A 20,802-nucleotide genomic window follows, 5' to 3' on the forward strand; every position below is an offset into this window, starting at 1 on the left:
GTGCTTCAGGTTAAGAACAGTTTCAGGTTAAGAACGGACCTCCAGAACGAATTAAATTCTTAACCAGAGGTACCACTGTATTAACTAGCAAAGCTAGGTGGATTTGTGGTGGGGCCATGTTTTGCTTTGGGTCTGCTCTCTGCCATAAAGGGAATCTGTAATGTCTGAATGATAGAAGGAACAGAATAATGGGGTGGGTAGATTGGGGTATTGTTGAAAAGAGGGTGTCTGTTCTTTTCCTTCTCTCTCCTAGTACCGTCCCAATATTGCTTTGCACCCAGGACAGTCCAGCCTGATTAAGTCTGACACATCTCACTCATCTTTTCAGTGGTGGACTAGGACATTTTCATGATCCTCCAGGAACGTTTTCTTCCCTGTCCCCACCATTTCTTTGCAAAATATTCTCTTACCGGTAGCTGTGTGGTTCCAATGAGAGCTTGGTTCACCCAGTGCAAAAAGCACTCCAAGTGCTCATTGCAGTTTTAAACCCCAATGTAGCCGTGCACCATTTTGGTCCACTGGGAACTAGATAATCGCCATTACAATGTAAACAGAGTACTGGGCAGTGCAGCAAGATGGTTATGCAATGAAACACTCAAGCTGCAGAGTAGCCAGAATGACAAGAGAATTCACTAGTTTAAACCTAAGTCTCTTTTCATATGCAACAAAGACAGTTTCAGGATTTTGCAGGGCCTGAAGTGACTCACTGAACACATATAAAGCTGAGCACCCTGGCTTGGGTCCAGGGGACCAAGGTCTCCATGTATGGCATTGCCATGGCAAACACAATACCTGCTGTACCTAAAAGCCATTTCAAGAGGGGATGCCTGCTGGAGAAAAAGGCTTCTGGGTTCCTCACCTTGGAACGGGAGGTTTATACATACATACATACCCATTGGGGCCCAAATGTCACCATCTCCCACCGTGCTAACTTCGAGACGCTTTCAGAACTGGTTGACAACCCAACAGCACCACATTCTAGCCCTCCCCCTTGAAGCCACACACACACCAGGAGAAGCACCCCCCCCCCAAAAAAAATAGGGGGAAGGGAAAGTGTTTCAAATGGACAACTCTGCTGCCAATATTTGGGTTCAGCCTCTGGGCCTTAGTGGTTATTCCTGCTCAGTGTTTTTTTCTAGGGGGACGCAGGGGTACACATACCCCTAAACATTTTGTGAATCTTTGCACCTTTTTACTCTATTTTTCTTGGTTTGAACCATCAAATAGTGATTTTCTTGAGTCAAAATGAGAGTACCCCTAAACATTTTTTAGGGGGGGGGGAGCACTGTTCCTGCTTCTAAGTTGTCAGCCTGACTGCTCATCAGCAAGGCAAGATACGGCAGAAGGAGCCCAACCCAAGTCAAGCTTGCAGGGGGGCCTCTACCATTCTATTGGCTATGACAGATTTAGGGGCTCTCCTTAACCAGCCTAAGAGATGGGGCATGCAAATGGAGTATTCTCTCAGGGACCTTTCTGATCACTGCACCCGCTCCACGCAGAGTGTGGATGGTGGCGTTCTTGGGGAAGTGGAGACCCTTCTGCCAGGGTCTTGGCAAACTCATGAGCTCACCTCCTCAGCTTCTGGAGCTGGCACTGGCTTGCACCCCCATTGTGACATTCTGCTGCTTGCTAAGCATCCCAAGGTTCTACAGCCCCTGTGAGCATCAACCCCGTGGAGGCGAAGGATAGCCCAGAGAGCAGAGATCCTCCTGCCACGCCTGTTTCTGAGGGATTTGCTGAAGAAGAGGGACTATGTTTTACAGCTTTCTTGCCTCTTAAGTATGGCCTCTTCTTTTAAAAACAGGTTATTTAAATAAAGACTCTTTATTCCATTATGCATTGCCTTAATCATAATCATCATCATCATCATAAAAAGCTACTGTGCTGATACATTACCAATGCTTTGCTCCTTTTAAAATGCCTAAATTCAACAAGGGAAAACAAGACAGAAGATACTTTGGCTGAAAATAAATGATATTCTCTTTTTTCTCCTTTTTCTTTTAAGAAAAAAAAGTGTGGCTCAATCATAGAAGCAGAATATTCTATGTAGTCAAGATACAGACTCTCTCTTTTTTTTGGGGGGGGGGAGTATTGGCCAGCAAGCCAGGCCGTCTTCCTGCCACGGTTACGTAGGAACGACTATTTTCTTGGCTAGCAAAATGAGGAGGGCAAGGTCTGCATTTCCGCCGGCATGCTCCAAAGCCTCACCGGCTTCCTGGGGTGTAAAGCCGGCCCCCACAATCTGATCAATGTCTGCAGCAGGGAAAACAGGGGGCCAGGAGGGGGGCACAAGATCTGGGAAGCCCAGAGGCAGCAAGGGGGCAGTTGGCTCATCGATTGGCCCCAAAGCACCTGCATTTAAGGTGTCTGGTGGTCCAGTTTCTTCCGGGAAAGAACTCCGAGAGCTCAGAGATGCATCTTGACCCATGCTGAGAAGCTGGCCCTGCTCCAAAGTTTCACCACCCACAACTAAATGAGGAGGCTGGCTTTCAGAGCATTCACAGTGTGGAAGCTGAGCAGAAGCTGCTGATGGGCTCAGGGAGAGGGAAGTGCTCAAAGTAGAAGACCCTTGGATGACCAGAGCCTCCCGTTCGGACGTCACAGCCAACCTGTGGGCCTCCTGGATGTCAATGGACACTTGTATCCCTGCACTTTGAGGGATGGGGAGTTCCACATCCTGGCTCTCAAGGCGTGCACACCCGTGTTCCTCTTTAAAGATCTCCCCACCTGTCGTTTGCTCTTCAGGGGCAGACGCGGACGGGCTGGTGTCTTCATGCCAAGGAACACTTAACTCCCCTTTGCAACTGGCAGCAAGAAGTTGGTGAAGCTCCTTTAAGGCAGAGGAGAGGGAGATGTGCGGGTCTTCTACCTGATCAGTCAGTTGGCCACTGGGAGGGGTGGCTAGTGTATCAGATTCAAAAAATTCATTTCCTGGCTGCATCAAATCAGTGGCCGGGGTGGAGTCAACTCGCTTGGCCCATTCCACCTCCATCATGGCACATTCTGAGCTCACAGCAGCCAGTCCAAGGGAGCTCTGTGGATCTGAAGTGTCCTGGGTGGCTCCCACTGCAGGGTGCTTGGGTGTCAGACTCTGTGAGCTCCTTCCCTCTCCTGCAGAAAACCCCACCTGCCCTTCCATGGGGACGTTGTCAGGGTTCTGCTCTCCATCAGCAGGGGATGGGGAAACGGCCATCTCACAGATAGGCTCCTGGTAATCTGGCTCCTTCTGCTCACCCAGAGGCTGCTCATTTCCAAGGGTTTCACATGCCTGGAGGTCTAATTGAAGCTTATGTGTTTGTTTCCCTTCCTGCTGCTCTGAAGGGAAGGGTTCGTCCAGATCCTTTGGCGACCCACAAATGCCCAGCAAGTGGCTTTCTCCTTCTCCTCCAACAGCAGGCGCCAGGCCAAGGGGATCGTCTTCAGCAATGGACTTCTGCAGGCTGCCATGAGCACCTGGCTCTCGGGACGCATCCTGTGAATGAGGACGGGATCCCGTTCCAGTTTTTTCAGCCGGGGAAGCATCGGAATTGGCAGAAGCAGTATGATTTGGTGGAGACGGAAGCGGCTCTTTGCCTTCCAAATTGGTTGGGCATTCAAGAAGAGAGTCCACGGACTTGGCCGCCTTGGGGCTAAGAGTCTCATCCTGGCTGCCCTCGTGGGAGAAAACAGAAGGCGCAGAGACAGAATGGTCAAGCAATTGGCTTGCCAGGTCGCCGGCCTTCGGACCCATCTCTGGAAAACGGACTGGACATTTCGTCCCATCAGAAGTTGGTAGCGATGGCATTTCTAGTGAGGTAGATTCTTTGTCACTATTCTCTGTACACAGGGGAGAGGAGAAAGAAGGGGGGGGGAGAGAGAAATGGAATGAGATTCTTCCTTTGATACATTCCAGGAGCATATATAAAACCTTCAGAGGGTACAGCCCATTTGCTTGCATCACCGGGACTTGCTTTGGGATATGCACTCAGGGTGCTGTTAAGAAATGCTTGGAGGCTGGATCAGGCCCAACAGGGCCCATCTAATCCTCACAGTGCCCAACCAGATGCCCCAATGGAAAGCCCAAAAGCAGGGTCTGAGTGCAAGAACACTCTCTTTTTACATGTGATTTCCAGCCACTAATATTCATATGCAAACTGCCTCCGACTGTGAAAGCAGAAAGGAACCACCAAGGTTAGTAACCACTAGGCAAGACTCCCGTTTTTCCACCCGCACCCCAAGAATAGTAGTAACACTGGGGGAAGAGAGGCAGGGGCAGCCTACGTCCCTGCCTCGCAGGGGGTTGGACTAGATAACCATTCCGGCCCCTTTCCCACACTACAGTTCTATGGGTCTGAGATTCCACTGGGTTGGTTTGGGACAAAGGGCCACTTGGCTTCTGTCAGAGCTGCATCCATCAAGCAGCCATTTCACCTGTCATTATTATGATGCAGCATGAAACAGCTGGCACCCAAACAGGCACCAGATATCTTTGTCCTCCGCCCCCTTCTTGCCCTTTTGGCAGGAAGCTGCCCATATTGCTTTGGCAGAGATACAGCATATAAATGAGACTGAGAATCAAGAGTGGCCACAAAGCCACAAGTTTCACAGGTTTTTCCCACGCTTCAACAAGATGCAATTAGTGAAACCAACATTCTTGCTAACGTTTTAAGAGTAGGCTAGGTGTATTAGAAGCAGCCCTCCCGCCAGGCTGATTTGCTCAGCACTAGGCAACCTGTTAGCAAGATTCGGTCTGAGCTCGGGGGTCATCTCAGCTCCCGAAGGTGCAGATCTGGATATGAGCCTCTTGCTCTCTGGTTAGTCAGTCTTGTGAGATAATCTGATAGCAAAAGGCGTTAAAAGTTTTGCTAGCGAAAATAAAAAGAAATGGCACTGCACTTTTGACTTATTTGGCAAACAGTCTTAAACAAGCAGCCAGTTCTGAGGTCCGCTTTGCATCTACTCACCTGAGAAAATCGCCAAAGACAAAATGAAACGAAATTCCTGCACTTCCCCCCACTTATCGGATCTGGGGTGAACAACCGAAAAAGAGGCCAAGTCTGGCCAGTGGTGAATTAATCCCACAGAGAGTGGTGTTGAGTGTTCAGCTCCAGGCACCACCAAAAACTACTGCACTCAAGTTTTCTGAATCGAACACATCCACACAAATATGCCCCTTCTGCAGTTCTCTTCTCTTCTCTCTGCAGCAGATGCTGGGAAGATCAAAGACCCTGCTCCACGCCGACCAGGGAAGATGCCAGAGTAGGAAGGAGCTCCTTTAAAGTCCCCACCCCTGCAACCCCCTTCAAGGAGATGGAAGAGCTCAGTGGAATACCTGGTCTGTGGCCCACTCCAGCGGCAGCAAACCCCACACAACATGCATCAAGGCTTCTGGCGTTCTGTTTGGATTAGGAGACAAACACACCAAACTCGGGTTAGCACACACGCACATGCACGACTCGGGAGGTGGCTTGCAGCCCTCATGTGGGTCCTTGTGTCACGGTCTGCTTTCCTGTCCCCCTCCCTTTCCTGCATGCAACTTAGCAGCTCCTCACGGCTGGAACTTCTTTCAGGAACGGTGCTCAGCTATCCTAGCCTCACAATGCACACTGAATTGCTTTTTAGAATGGGTCAAGAACCGTCCGCTTGCTCTCCAGTCGAGGTCTGGTGTGGATGGGCGCTGGTGGGGCTCCTGTCTTCTATTCTCAACTAGCATGGATTTTTGGCACTGCATGCTACTGGCCAGCCTCTTCTGAGCCACTTTCTGAGCCTGAGCTCTGGGTTCCTCTCTGCCTCCCTGCCATCCAGATCTTGACGCTCTGCGAGGAAGGAACTCTCTGGCTGCCTGAAGATCTCCTCTGCGCCACCTCTTCAGAATCTCTTCCTGGCTCTAGTTGATTCAATGGGCTCAAGCGTGCAGGCAGGGCTTGCTAACTCTGCGCAGGCACTGCCCCAGCTGGTCCCTAGGGAGGGGGGCCATATCTCCATCATCTGCTGCAAACCAATGAAACCAAGGAGGGCTCAAGAACTAGACAGGGGGGAGGCCTCCAGCATTGCCTCTGTGGGGTGTGGGGGGGAATATTTTCAAAGTAATTCAGGATGGCCAGACTTGCAGGAGGTGGGGAGGTGACAGGAACAACATTGGATGGGAACATAGCGGATCAGTTTTTAAATGTGCAACTCAAGAATGGAATGCAAGCTTCCCTTTGCTAAAGATTTTCAAGGCAGAAGCGGCTGGGAGTGTCATACAGGAAAGTGAGCGTTGGGCATCACAAGGAGCGACTCCTGTGTTTATTTTCTATTTCATAATTTCTATACAGCTTGATTGTAAAACAAAAAACCTCAAAGCGGTTTACAAAAAAACAAAAACAATAACGGTATCACATTACAAAAAATTAACAAAAATACGGTAAAGAGTTTGAGAGAGCTAAGATAACACACTAACAGATCGATTTCTTACAAATGCAGAAATGGTATCTGTAGTAACCCCAGTTCAGCCGATAAAAGTTGTCAAGTGGGCATATATGGGGTAAGGCAATCTTGTTGTTGGCACCTCTCTCTCTCTCTCTCGAGACAATGCAGTGCGCCTCTGGGACTGAAGCAGCACCAAAGAGACCTCCCCGGGACACAAGCCCAGACAGTGTGTCTGGGGGTCCTGGGCTGTCCAGATGACAAGACCCCACTGCTCTTGGCCTCACTGATGGTGATCCAAAGGAAAGCAGAGCAATATGTTTGGCACCAGCTTGGCTTGCAGGAGTTGCTGGAAGGAGGCTGACAAGGTGCCATCCAACTGCCTTAGGGTCTCCACTCCGGATTTCTGTTTACTCCTTAGCCTTTCCTTCTCCCAAAAATGTTCAGTGGAGGTTTTGGATCCAAGGTTTCCTTCTCCTAGTTGGGCTACCATCCCAGGTAGACAAGCCCCATCTGCCCCATCTCAGTAGGTTTCCATATAAAAGGAGGATGACCCTTCATTTAGGAGCTACGGGCTTGGAGTAGTGGTGGGTTCTAACATTCACCACTACTCCACAACACATTCAGTCTTGTCAAGCTGAACCAGGCCTGTCTGGTTGCCATGTGGGGTGATGTGGAAAGCCTTTGACCACGTTCTCGCCCACAGCAGTGAAATGCAGCTTAGATGCTCTTTCCAGAAGCTAATGTTTGTTTACCTATGAAATCACCTTAAAGGCTTTTGCTCATGTGCCACATAGACCCCAGAACATGCCCGGGAGCCCGGGCTGAGGCTTCTGTGGGGCACAAGGGCTTGTGGCAAAGGGGCAGAGAAAGAAGGTTTCAGCAGCGGGAAGGCTGATGCAGATCATCCTCAACCACTGGCCCTGCAAGCAGGGACTAGGCACCCCAAGAACATCTGGGGGGAATTTAGGGCAGTGCAAGCAGTTACGCTGCACAGAGTGCCCAGCCGAGGGGGCACAAAGTAGTAGTAGTAGTAACAATAACAATAAAACCCCTATTTCCTGAAACACCAAAAATTCTGGTCCATTTCAGGTAAAGAATTATAATGCCACAAAATCACAGCAGCCATGAGTAAGGAGCAGACGGGTCTGCCCACTCAAATGCCCGGGCAGAAGCACTGGGGGGTGGGGAGAAATGGCCTGGCAGAGAGAAGGGAGAAAAGGTGGAGGAACAGCAAAGCTACTGCTTCATCAAGACAGGCATGAAAGCTGCCTGCCCTACCCCCTTGCCCTCCTACTAAGCATTCCTGTCTCTCCTCGAGGTGGGCCAGGGGCCTCCGAACAAAACTCGAGACTGAGCTAGACATGTTGGAACGGGAGGCTTTTAATGTCAGAACTGGAGTACAAAGCAATTTCCCTGGCACGCTGTTTTATCCAAGCTGCGTAAGGCCTGGGTGAGGGGCGTGCCAGGCATTAGAAGATGACACAATGGGAGGTCCTGTGGCGGGCAGAGGCTCCCGAAGACAGGCGACGCTCCCTCCGCCGTCTCCTCTCCTCCCGTCTTCTGACTTGGGCGTCTTGAGCAACTGCAACTGCAACTAACGCGTCCAGAGGTGGTGGTGGGGAGGTGGGTGAAAGCGTCAGTTGAGGTCCTCGCATTTTACCGGGCCAAGATATTTGCTCCTAGCTTTACTTCAATATACTTAGCTTTCCAAGAAGGGCTGGACTACAATGACCCCGTGGGTCCTTTCCAACTTTCCAGTTCTATCCTATGATTCTATGTGTGCTGTTCTGCTGCAATGGAAGACACCTTGTGAGGAGGGGACAACCCTGCTTTGGGGCCAAGGTGGAAGCAGGGCCCGCAGAGAGTAGGAAGGGGCCTCTGGCGCCTTCCGAGTCTTATTGGTTGAGCAGTCAACGTGGCTCAGTGGCCAGGAAGGCAGCCTTGGGCCTGGGTTCATCATTCACTGGGTAGCCGAGCCTACCTCACAGGGTTGCTGTAAGGCTAAACCACTACCACACTCCTTGGCAAGTGGGATATAAAGGGAACTGCGATTCCTTTTTTAAAATTTCTAAGCAAACGGGGTTCTGCAACTTTCAATTGATTAACTGGTTAGGTTAATAAGGGTTTAATGGATTAACAAATTAAAAAGTCACGGGCACCATCTCTAGGAGGCGTAAGGGAGAAGCCTCTACACTTGACATGCTCTTAAACCAGCTTGGTGCTCTCCAAGTGCTTCAGACTACAACTCCTCTCGGTCTCAGCCTTTGCAGTTGCTTGCACAAAAACGGCCAGCCAGATTGGCAAAGGGGAAACGAGGGAGCCTTCTGTCGACAGAAACACAGAGGAAGCTGCCTTATGCAGAGCCAGACCCTTGGGCCCATCTAGCTCAGCACTGACCTACACTGGCTGGCAGCAGCTGTCCAGGACGGCAAGCAGGAAGAGACCTCCCAGCCCCACACCTAGAGATTCCAGGGACTGGACCGGGGGCACATTGGCATGCCAAGCAGGTGTCCTGCCACTCCACCGCGGGCGTATCCTTGCAGTACCTGCTTCGTCGACGGACTTCTGTATGGCTTCTGCCAGCTCCTGGTCTGCAATCTCCTCAGGCCGCACGTCCTCTCGTCCCGCCCCGTAGGCCAACCTCGCACACTCGGGGAGCTCCCCTTCCGGCAGGAAGGTCGTCTGGGAGCCGGTAGTGCCAATCACCAGCACGTTCTTCTTGAGGTCTATGGAACACTGGTGGGAGGTGGGAAGGAGCAGAAATCCTGGTTAGGGGACACCAAGGGAGCTTCATTGCTTTTCAACTGCAGGCAATACCGTAATGCCAGACAGCTTCAAAAGCGCCCAGGGAAAAACAGGGTAGATGGCCAAAGACACCCCCCCAATGCCCTACGAATGAATATGACAGGTAAAGCATTCAAATGCCTTGAATACATTCAGTTATCTTCCCTCAGTATAATAGAGAGTCCATGGTTTTTAACCATCTTGTTTAACCATTATGTCTATTCCACAAGTAGTTCCAGTTGCTACTTTCCTCGCAGTCACATACTTGTGGCTTAGTTACTTTGGTTTTATTTTATATTTCTTTTTGTTTGACAGCGAACAAAAATATTTTTTTCTTATACTAAATTTCTATTGATTTTTTTTAAAAAATCAACATAACGAATTTGTCTTTTCTCTACTTCCCGCCCCATTTTCCATGGTGTTTTACTTTCTCCCCCCTCTGCTGCCCACTGCATTCTACTTCTTATGCCAACACATCAATACTCTATTCTCCAATTCCTTCTGTGGCTCATAATTCAAATCCTGCTGGCAAGGTCACCTGACTATAATATTTCCTTAAGTAGTCCGAAAAGGACTTCGATTCTTCCACAAAACAATCATTGTTAGATTCTCTCATTCTGGCTTTGCCAATTCTGCATTGTCCATCACCTTACTTATCCATTCTTCCTTGGCGGGAACTTCTTCCTTCCAAGCGATCCACAATTGCATATGGACGATGTATACTGCTATCAAACCCTGATAGCAGTTAATTTGCAGGATTTCTGTATAACCCTTAAAAAAAACCTATTGAACATGTTTCTTTTTTAAAAAAGGGTAGAAGCTGCTGGACGTAGACCACACACAGACACATTTCAGAGGATGCTGTCCCCTTTGCCAGTCTCACCTGGTGCCTCTTCAGCATGTCCAGTCCCAGGAGCATATCCATGGGCTGCTCCTCCAGGATGGAGAACGAACAAGGCAGGAAATCTCCTTCAATCTGGACCTGAGCTAAAGCAGATTGGGGGGTGGGAAGGAGAGAAGAGAGACTGGCATATTCACCAAACCAATCCGATTCAAATAACTTCATTGTTCTAGCTGTTGGCCATGACAAGTCATATTAATGTAAGCAGCTGCCCAAAGCAGGATCAGGCTAGAATTCCCACCCAAGTCCAGCACCCTGTTCTCCCAGTGACCACCCACAAGCAGGATTCGAGCACAAGAGCAACTCTTCCCCAATTAAGATTCCCAGCCACTGGCTTTCAGAGCAATTTTTCATAAATATCGCTGCAGACATATCTGAGATCATGGTCTCTCCAACAAGTGGCTCCTGTCCGGGTTTGTTAAATGTTGTGAGGATCCTATGCCCTTTTAAAATATGATTTTTTGGGGGGTGGGGGGGTTATTGGGTTGTTGTTTTTGTTTTGATTATGCATTTTGCGGTTTTATATTTTGATTTTATTCTGTGAACCGCCCTGAGACCTCCAGGTAAAGGGTAGTATACAAATTCAATAAATAATAATAATACAATAAATTTCCCACCTCTGACAGCAGAGGGAAAACAGAGCCTTCACCCACCTCTGTGAATCTGGCTAATGCTCTCTGCAAGTTGGTGGTTGTCACTGCCTTCTGTGGAATAAGAGTTCCACTCTGTGCTGCCTGCAACAGCCTCAACTCTGGCTCTGGAAGCAAGGAGCTCCCCACCCTCCCTGCCCCGCCAGGCAGCTGCAAAGAATCTGCCGCCCTTACCCAGGTGGACCCTGCCAATGATCTTCTGGGTCCCCACGCCTTTGGCAATGCCTGCCCACCTCCGGTCCACCAGCCGCATGATGTTGCACCTCTCTGCGCACGCTTGGCTCATGATGGTCATCTGTGCCCCTGCCAGAAATACAGCAGCCGGTGTTAAAAGGCACACCCAACCTCTTCCCAGGGAGCAAAAGGGGCAGCTGCCCCATACTCTCCCCATTATGGGGGCTGACACTTGGGAAAACATTTGCCTCGGGGGGGGGGGGGCAAGGCTCTCCCTCCTTCTCTCACAAGCACAGCAGAAATTTAGCATTAAGTCCACACAACCAAGGCAAGGGGTTGTAACCAACAGAGGTTTACTCAAGAGTAGACCCAGCACTGGAAGCAACCCAATGTCTTGTTGGGTGACAAGAGCAAGTTTGGCATAGTGGTTAGCATGTGGGACTAGGATCCGGGAGGCCAAGGTTCAAATCCTCACTCAGCCATGCAGCTCAGTGGGTGACCTTGGGCCAACTCACCTGCCTCTTGGGCCTAACTCACCTGAGTCCACAAAGGCTTTCACAGGGTGGCCGTTGACTTTGCAGTTGATGTAGAGCATCACCACCTGGCCAAAGCTCTCCGGGGCCTCCTCCATGGCGATCGTCATGTTCTCCTCGATGTTCTGCTGCCTGGATCCAACATCAAAACATGGGTGACGGTCAAGCATTAACTGCCAGCACCATGGATTGGCCCTCCCTGACGGGGCTGCCGGCCACGTGCTCCATGCTAGAGGCAGAGCAACCCCCCCCCCCCGGGCCAGAGGGTGAAGCTGACAACAGGGCAGACCCACAGCAACACAGCAGGTCTGGCCTCGTGCAGGGCCCCCGAGATACTTCACGGGTTAGCTCTCTCTGTGTGTGCATGTGTAGAGATGCCGCCTGAGATTCTTTCCCACCTGCTCTGTACCGAGTCAGACCCTTGGGTCCATCTAGCTCACTAGTGTCTGCACTCTAGGGTTGCAGGCAGGGAGTCTCTAATAATAATAATAATAATAATAATAATAATAATAATAATAATAATAATAATTTATTTTTTTATACCCCGCCCATCTGGCCGGGTCTCCCCAGCCACTCTGGGCGGCTTCCAACAGAAAAATAAAACACAATAATCTATTAAACATTAAAAGCCTCCCTAAACAGGGCTGCCTTCAGATGTCTTCTAAAAGTCTGGTAGTTGTTTTCCTTTTTGACATCTGTTGGGAGGGTGTTCCACAGGGTAGGCGCCACCACTGAGAAGGCCCTCTGCCTAGTTCCCTGCAACTTGGCTTCTCGCAACGAGGGAACCGCCAGAAGGCCCTCAGTGCTGGACCTCAGTGTCCAGGCAGAATGATGGAGGTGGAGACGCTACTTCAGGTATACTGGACCAAGGCCATTTAGGGCTTTAAAGGTCAGCACCAACACTTTGAATTGTGCTCGGAAACGTACTGGGAGCCAATGTAGATCTTTCAAGACCGGTGTTATGTGGTCTCGGTGGCCACTCCCAGTCACCAGTCTAGCTGCCGCATTCTGGATTAGTTGTAGTTTCCGAGTCACCTTCAAAGGTAGCGCCACATAGAGCGCAGATAGATCTCTTCCCAGATCTATCTGGAAATGCCATTAGGGAGCTGAACATGGGACCTTTGGTTTGCAAGGCAGACACTCTGCCATTGAGCTACAGCTTTTCCTCATAAACCCAACAGATGTGGATTTGAGGATACCTGTTGTCCCCTACCCCCTTAGAGGTCAGGGAGGCGCAGGAGTTCAGAGAAGGCTCAGCCAGAAGACAACAAATCTGCAATACATTTGCTCCAGGTTTGAAACTGACAAGCCACCTGCACCCCAAGGGTGGCTCCCAGACCTTTGCCTACCTAATGTCCTCCTCGATCTTGGCCTGAGCCTCAAGATCAAAAGGGTCGGCGGAGAACAGGCGGATCCTCTCCTGCTCCCGGCGGGCTCGATCTTGCTGCTGCTCTACAAGCACCCGGGTGAACTTCTCTAGAGTAAGGAAAGACATTTACAATAGTGACTGGCAGCCACAGCTAGCGTTTCTGTGGCACAGCTCACAAAGCGCTCCACGTGCACCACCCAACTCCAGTTTTTCCCCAAACACTCCTCACTTCCCTCCTCTCCCCAAATCCTCGTTAGTCTGGGATCGTGCAAAAACCAGGAAGTCAAATCATGCACATACCCGTCTGAGCGCAGCCACGAGGCTAAAGCGCCCATTCTTCTGCCCGTCCTGCAGCCTTCCAGCAAATCACCCCAAAGAATCTAGGGGGTTTCTTCTCCTCCAGCACAAACGCCCCACACTGGGGGAGATACTCACCCAGGTCCCCACTGAGCAGAGCCTCTGCTAGGGGTGGGTTGCGCTCCTTCAGCAGGGAAAGCTCGTGGGGATTGGCCAGCAACATGTCTCTCAACAGCGCTGGGTTGTCCAAGCCCTGCGGTGGGGAGGGGAACTCGGGAGGAGACGGGCGAGGCTGCGAGGAGGGCTGCTGCGCTGGGGGTGCCAGTGAGGGCAGCTGGGGAGGCTGGCTTGAAGTCCCAGGAACTGTGATGCTGCTGAAGTCTATCCTGGGCAAACCTAGGCAGAGGAGAATTAACAGAACAGTTAATACTAGCCCTGGTGATTTTTACCCTATTGGGGGGGGGGACCCCAAGGCTCAATCCCCTCTGATACACACACACACACACAGCCATGCCAAGTATCCAGCCTCCACAATGTAGTTCAGCAGGTTGACAAAATAATAGAATCACAGAATTGTAAAGCTGGAAGGGACCCCCAATGGTCATCTAGTCCAACCCCCAGAAATGCAGGAACCACAGTGAAATAATCCTGGACAGGATGGCCATCCAACCTGTGCCTACAATCCTGCTACGTAGGAGAGTCCAAGCCCTTCTGAGAGTGTTTGGTCCACTGTCAGAAACCGCTCTCCCTGCCAGAATGTTTTTCCTGATGTTTAGTCAGACTCTCCTTTCTCGTAACTTGAACCCATCGGTTCAGGTCCTGCCCTCTGGAGCAGCAGAAAACAAGCTTGCTCAACCTTCCATGTGACAGCCCTTTAGATCATATGAAGATCCAGTCAAGAGACACAGCAATGGTAGCTCCGGGATCACAGCAGCCTCTGCTACGAGGAATCTCCTGCTTTCCTCCTGGGCAAGCAATGGCCGGCTCCAGGGAAGAGGAAGCTCACAAGTGTCCTTACGGTCTCAGCATGTGCAGAGCATGACAAGGAAGTAATGCTCAAGAGTGGAGCAGTAGGAACAGCGGTGAGCAGAAGGCAATTTCCCAAAGCAGGACAAGAGGAAGAGGCTGGCTCAGCCCACAGTTTCATAGAGTTATAGAATGCAGGAATCCCACCCACAGCTGCCCCTGGGTGGGTGCAAACCACCAACCTTCTGCTTAACAGTAAGACACACTGGCTCAGAAACTTTTAATGCAACGGTTATTTAGGACAGCAAAGTTAAACTCTCAGAGAATCAACAGTCTCCTAGGCTCAATGTGACCTGAGTCCTGTGGACAGCCCAGACCATGGTGAAGTCTGCCAGGGACAGGGTGGGGTGAAGAGAGAGGCTTCCTCACCGGGAAACGGGGCCGCGGGCCGCACCCCCGCATTCTCCACTTGCTGCAGGATCACCACATCGCCGTCTTTCAAGCCATAAGAAGCCAGCGACCTGTGGTTGTCAGTCAGGGGCTGCTCTGCGTAGACAATCTGGGAGACGAGGGAAGGCTGGTTAATAAACAACTCACCACATCTGACTAGGAGAAAAGGACTGCCAATAAAGCTCAGACATGGGAGAATAAATGTCCGCACTCCACTGCTGCCCAGACACACAAAGGATGGAAGATCCCCAGAGGGATCTGTGAGGACCAGGCCTTAAAGCAGCATAGATTCAGCTTGCCTCACTTTTGCTAGCCAACAGGATGCCAGAAGAATGAGGACCGGGGGCTTGTGCTGTGCTTTGGACTGATTCAGGACATGTAACGCAATGTTTTCCCCTGTGGAATACCCTCCAATCAGATGTCAAGGAGATAAAGAACTACACAACTTTTAGAAGACGCCCAAAGGTGTCGGGAAGATTTTAATGTTTGACGTTTTATTATGTTTTTATATGTGCTGGAAGCTGCAAGCCAGCTGGATGGGTGGAGTATATTTTTAAAAATTAAATTATTATTATAAGAAACCTGGCATTTGTGGGGGGAACTCCTTCCACATTTCCCTGCGCAATCACACTCAAAACCACAGATAATGACATCCTTATCTTGCTTTGCTTCATGAAACCTGCACTGGAAGTCAGTGGCCTGAGAGATAACACTCAAACACGGGACTACTGGTTATCAGGTGAGTGCCTTATGACAGCTTTGCCTCTAAACACTTTCAAGGCAAACAAGAGGTGGCAAGAAAATGCCATGTCAGCGAAAGAGCAGGCTTGATGGAGGAGGGAGAGAGCGCTTTGCTGAATTCCCCACACAAAAGCCTCCAGCAGGTAAGTATCACTTTCGCTTTCCAACCTGCAGTCTTGACATCCCCTGGCAAAGACAGCCCGGGAGCAAAAGAGCCACACTTGACTCAAATCTGACATCAGGAACCACAAGACAGAGAAACCAGTAGGAGAAAACTTCAATCTCCCAGGACATTCTATACAAGATCTCAAAGCAGCTGTTTTATTACAGAAAAATTTCAGAAACAGACTGGAAAGAGAAGTTGCTGAATTGCAACTCATTAGCAAGCTTAAAACCATGGAGCCACCTGGAATGAACAAAGACATAGGATTCTTATCTCATTATACATGATCAAGCTTTCCTTAGCACCTCAGCCCTTGCTCCCCCCCCAAGACCAATTGCAGTCGTTAACAGTCGTTAACAGTCATCAACAGGTTTACCACTCCTATCAGCCCATCACCCATTCCCATCACCCCCACCCTCTGAATATACATAAGGGCCTGGTGGATTCTGTTTCAGTGTATCTGACGAAGTGTGCATGCACACGAAAGCTCATACCAAAATAAAAACTTAGTTGGTCTTTAAGGTGCTACTGAAGATATTTTTTTTATTTTGTTTTGACTCAAACAGTTCACAAAAGCAGGCAAGTCAGCGGCTCTTCTCTGAACTGATCCAGGATATGAAACACACTTTTCCTACACCAGCCAGCCTGGCGTGGAGCAGGGAGCTCTTTAGCCTCCAGGAAGTCGCTTCTCCTCCCGGTCCCAAGACACCATTAAGAGTTGGCAAAAGTCGTGCACAGACACACACCTCTCCTCTGGGATGCGTCATTCACAGTGCAAGATGGGAATTCAAAAGCAGCTCCTCCAGAGCCGCCCACAAGCCTGAGTAATCTTGCCCAACTGGCACAAAGGATTGTGGGTGAGCCGGTTCCATCAGAGGCAGGAGCCACCTCCATCAAGGGAGAGGCGCCAGGAAACCCAGCAAAGGCAGGTGCAGGGGGTTCCAGTACCAGGAGACACCTGGCCAGTTCTCTGGGAGGTGGGCATCCCTCAAAGTTTCACTGGGGGAACGTCTTCCCCCTCCCGCAATCCACCAGCCCTGTTCCCCTCCAGCTTCCTTCTATCACCAGTCCATAATGTGCAGTATGAGGAGGAGGCAGGGAGAGAGATTGAGGAGGCAGCAGGACAGAAGGGGCATAAAAGGAGGCCCAGTGAGTCAAGGGGGGCTCCCTACTCTGAGACAAGGATCTGGGGGCCCGTCTTTGGGAGCTCCACAGTGTTTACTGCTCCGTGATGTTTACTGCCTGCATGAAGGGAGCAGTTTAGCTATGGAGGCAGGAGAGAATTCACAGCTTCCCACAACCTTAAAATAGACGGTCATGATACTCTGGCGCAAGAGTCCAGGGAAGGACCTCCCGTTGCCAACCCAAGATGAGCCGGACACTCACTCCTCTGTGCCAGGCGGTTGCCTCATCCTGCAAAGTCCTGTTGATTGCAACAGACTTTCAATCTATGAGGTCCCCCTTTTGACCCCCCCGAGAGGACTTCCTACCTTCCCATGGGACAAGGTTGATTCCAGTTAAGCTCCTACTCTAGACAAGACCCACTGGCATTGGTTGGTCTTCATTCTTTTAAGGTGTGTAGGGCCTGATGCGCTCCTGAGAAACATGGACAACACCACGGAGACTCCTCCGGGTGGTTACAGGGGCCAGGTCAGCATAACTATCTTCCAAGCTGAATAATTACTTATTTAAATTAATTACTCACCCTTCACCCTAAGATCCCAGGGCAATTTGCAACTATTTTAAAAAAACAACACTAAAAGCTGTTTAAAGCAACTTACAATCACAAGAACAGGGTGGGTCCTAAAATATACAGGGTCAAAGCCCAGGGTAAAGAGGTGCCCGGGTAATCCTAAAAACCTAGCCTCTCTACCTTAGTGGCAAAGCCCCTGCTTGGCATCCAGAAGGCCCCAGGTTCACTTTCCACCAGGATCTCTAGGTAGGGCTGTAAAAGACTCTGGCATGAATGCTGCTGCTAAGTCTGTGTCAGCCAAACTGGGGCAAGCCGGTTGACTTGGCCCAAAGCAGCTTAAGCTGCTTTCATTTTTACACACCCACAGCCGGGGGAAGTGGACACCTTGCATACAAACCCCCACCCCAACCCCTGATGCAAGATGTTCCTAGAAGAGCCTGGCAGGGGCTTTCCTCTCCCACTCTGCTTTTAACAAGCTGCACACTGTGCCGACACCACCTCCTTTATCACTCTCTCGTGAAAAGCCAGGCAGAGTTTTATCACAAATCATGAGAGCCACCAACAGAGCCAGCTGCAATACAAACTGCAGCACAGCAACCAACAGACACCCCACCAAGACTGCGTCCTACACAACCAGAGCACCAGTTGTTGCTGGGCTACCACCCCATCACTGGCCACACTGGGAATTGGGAGCCTGACAATACCTGGAGAGCCACCAAGGCCCTTGTTTTTACTGCCTCTAGCTACTTCCAATGCTGTTTTCCCTTCTTTTAATGCAGGGACTGAGAAACTGCAGCCCCCCTGGATGCTGCTGGCCTTCAGCTCCCTGGTCATGCAAGATCACTGATGGGAGTCCAGCAATGCCTAGAGCAGTGGTGGCCAAACTTGGCCCTCCAGCTGTTTTTGGACTACAACTCCCATCCTCCCTAGCTAATAGGACCAGTGTCCAGGGATGATGGGAATTGTAGTCCCAAAACAGCTGGAGGGCCAAGTTTGGCCACCACTGGTCTAGAGGGTTCCAGGCTGGGAAAGGCTGCTTTGATCCACCTGGAAGACACGCATCCAATGTTAGCTAGGCATACTCGAGATTAGACCACACTGAAGCCAATGGGCTTATGAAGCAACCCCACCCCATTAGATGCAAATGGGTCTACTCTTGAGTACAGGTGGCTAACATTGGACAGATACTGTCCATTTGGTTCTATAGTCAACGTGGGTCCTACTTAGCAGAGGCCCACTAACAATAATTGAACTGAGTTAGTCTTTATTCATTTAAGAAAGTCTGAGAAGGGCTAGTGTTGTTTTTCGACTGTGCTTGGCACTGAAATTTGTTGATTTCTTTGGCAACGCTAACCCTACACAGTGTGGAAACACATTTAATTAATGGACGTGGCTAACTTTGCTCCATTCCCTTCAATGGGTCTACTCTTGCTAGAACCCTGAAGCTTTTCAGAGGGGGATAACTATCCCCAGCACTGCTTTACTAATCATGCTATCTTAATCATATTCACATACCACTTTTCTGCCAAAGGCGCCCAAAGCAAATTACAGTTTTAAATGCAAATGGTGCAACATGTAAAGAGGCGATTTGCATGTGAGTTACACACAGGATGGGACGCAGGTGGTGCTGTGGGTTAAACCACAGAGCCTAGAGGGCTTGCTGAACAGAAGGTCAGCAGTTCGAATCCCTGTGACGGGCTGAGCTCCTGTTGCTCGGTCCCAGCTCCTGCCCACCTAGCAGTTCGAAAGCACGTCAAAGTGCAAGTAGATAAATAGGTACCGCTCCAAGCGGGAAGGTAAACGGCATTTCCGTGTGCTGCTCTGGTTCACCAGAAGCGACTTTGTCATGCTGGCCATATGTCCTGGAAGCTGTATGCCGGCTCCCTCGGCCAATAATGAGAGATGAGCGCCGCAACCCCAGAGTCGGTCACGACTGGACCTAATGGTCAGGGGTCCTTTACCTTTTACACACACGATAATTATATAAAATAAAATAAACATGACTAAAAACCTTAAGAAAGCAGATATATAGAGGGGGTGGGGGAAGGAGAGGGGAAAATACACACACTGCTGGGTCAAGACTCCATTCACCCAGCTGGGGAAAGCCGGACCCATGCATCCAAAAGGTTAGCCATACTCAAGAGGAGACCCTTTTACAGGCCTGCAGAGCTGGAAGGGGCCAGGGACGACTAGGGTCATCTAGTCGGGCGCCCCCCCGCCCCGCCCTAGCAATGCAGGAACCACAGCTAAACCTGAAGCTGATTAAAAGCAAGGAAGGCTGGATTAAGCCGCCCTCGTTTTAAAAGATGGTCTACTCGGAGTAAGAGGGGGATGCGCGCGAGAGCACACATGGAGAGACACACGTGCCCCTTTGGCCTCGCCTTATTCCCCCCTCCCTCCTATTCATGTCCCAGCCCCGGGCACGCTCATCCCCCTCCCCCTCCCCCTCCCGGGCGCGCGCTGACCTGGCTCTCGGCGGCGGGGATGCCGGACTCGAGCTCGCAGAGGGCGCGGAAGTTCTGCAGCTCGAAGTCGGCGTCCACCTGGAGCGAGAAGGTGAGCTCGGAGCGGTCGCTCCGCAGGCAGAAGACCGTCAGGAGCATCGCTCCGCCGAGGGGTGCGGGGTGGGAAGGGAACACGGGAAGGACGGCAGAGCGGATCCGGAGCCCGCCTGGCTGAGCCCCAGCTTGCCCGCCTGCCTCGCCTCAGAGACGCCGCAAAGCGACGCCGCGTTTACGGCAGCGCCTCTTTGACGCCCCGCCCCGCCCCTCCGTCGCAAAAGGACGGGCAGGTGGGCGGGGACAGAGCTGCGCCAGCGCGGCGTCGCCCCGCCCCCGGGGCGGAGCCCTTAGGGGTAGGGGCGGGAGGAGGCGGCCACGACGTCCGGCTCCTTCGCGGGGTGCAGGGCAGGACCAGAGGGCGAAGGTGGTGTCATTTGTAGAGTTGCAGCGTCTCTGCTGTTTGTCATTTTATTTTTCCAGATTGCGATTACAATTTTAATGGATACAGGTAGGTAGCCGTGTTGGTCTGACGTAGTCGAAACAAAATAAAAAAATTCCTTCCAGCAGCACCTTAAAGACCAACTAAGTTTTTTATTTTGGTATGAGCTTTCGTGTGCATGCACACTTCTTCAGATACAGTACACTGAAATAGAAGTCCCCAGATGCTTATATGGAGGCTGAGTGGCAGGAAGGTAAAGGACCCTTGGACGGTTAAGTCCAGTCAAAGGCGACTAGGGGGTTGCGGCGCTCACCTCACTTGCGGGCTGAGGGAGCCGGTGTTTGTCTGCAGACACCTTTCTGGGTCATGTGACCAGCAGGACTAAACCACTTCTGGCACAACGGGACACGTGACAGAAGCCAGAGCGCGCGGAAATGCTGTTTACCTTCCCACTGCCATTTACCTTCCCACTGCTGCGGTACCTATTTATCTACTTGCGTTGATGTGCTTTCGAACCGCTAGGCTGGCATAAGCAGTGACAGAGCAACGGGAGCTCACCCCATCGTGCATATTTGAAACGCTGACCTTGCGATCAGCATGCCCAAGAGACTCTGTGGCTCAGACCACAGCCACACCCACTCCCTCTCCTAGTACTATCCAGGTGTAACTCAAGGCTTCTTCCCGCTGCTGCTGCTGTCACCACCCTCCTCCCTGGAGCCTTCAGTTTCTGCTGCTAACTGGGCTGCAGAGG

General features: G+C 50.9%; 1 protein-coding gene across 2 annotated transcripts; it reads right to left on the reverse strand.

Annotated features, from left to right (window-relative positions):
• Positions 1–1,805: 1,805 nt before the first annotated feature.
• DDI2 (DDI proteasomal shuttling factor 2) lies at positions 1,806–19,824 on the reverse strand. 2 transcript variants are annotated; one of them, XM_035117384.3, is made up of 9 exons: positions 19,577–19,824; positions 14,494–14,623; positions 13,237–13,494; positions 12,782–12,908; positions 11,437–11,564; positions 10,900–11,028; positions 10,058–10,161; positions 8,937–9,126; positions 1,806–3,816 (listed from the first exon to the last, which is right to left on the reverse strand). In XM_035117384.3, the coding sequence occupies exons 1-9, from the start codon at positions 19,712–19,714 to the stop codon at positions 2,126–2,128; spliced, it is 2,895 nt and encodes a 964-aa protein (XP_034973275.1). In that variant the 5' UTR covers positions 19,715–19,824; the 3' UTR covers positions 1,806–2,125. The 2 variants fall into 2 exon arrangements, with proteins under 2 accessions (XP_034973275.1, XP_088527074.1); XM_088670948.1 differs by lacking the exon at positions 10,900–11,028.
• Between the last annotated feature and the right edge of the window lie 978 nt (positions 19,825–20,802).

The sequence above is a fragment of the Zootoca vivipara genome, chromosome 6, assembly GCF_965207765.1.
Source record: "Zootoca vivipara chromosome 6, rZooViv2.hap1.1, whole genome shotgun sequence".
Taxonomy (NCBI): Eukaryota; Metazoa; Chordata; class Lepidosauria; order Squamata; family Lacertidae; genus Zootoca; species Zootoca vivipara.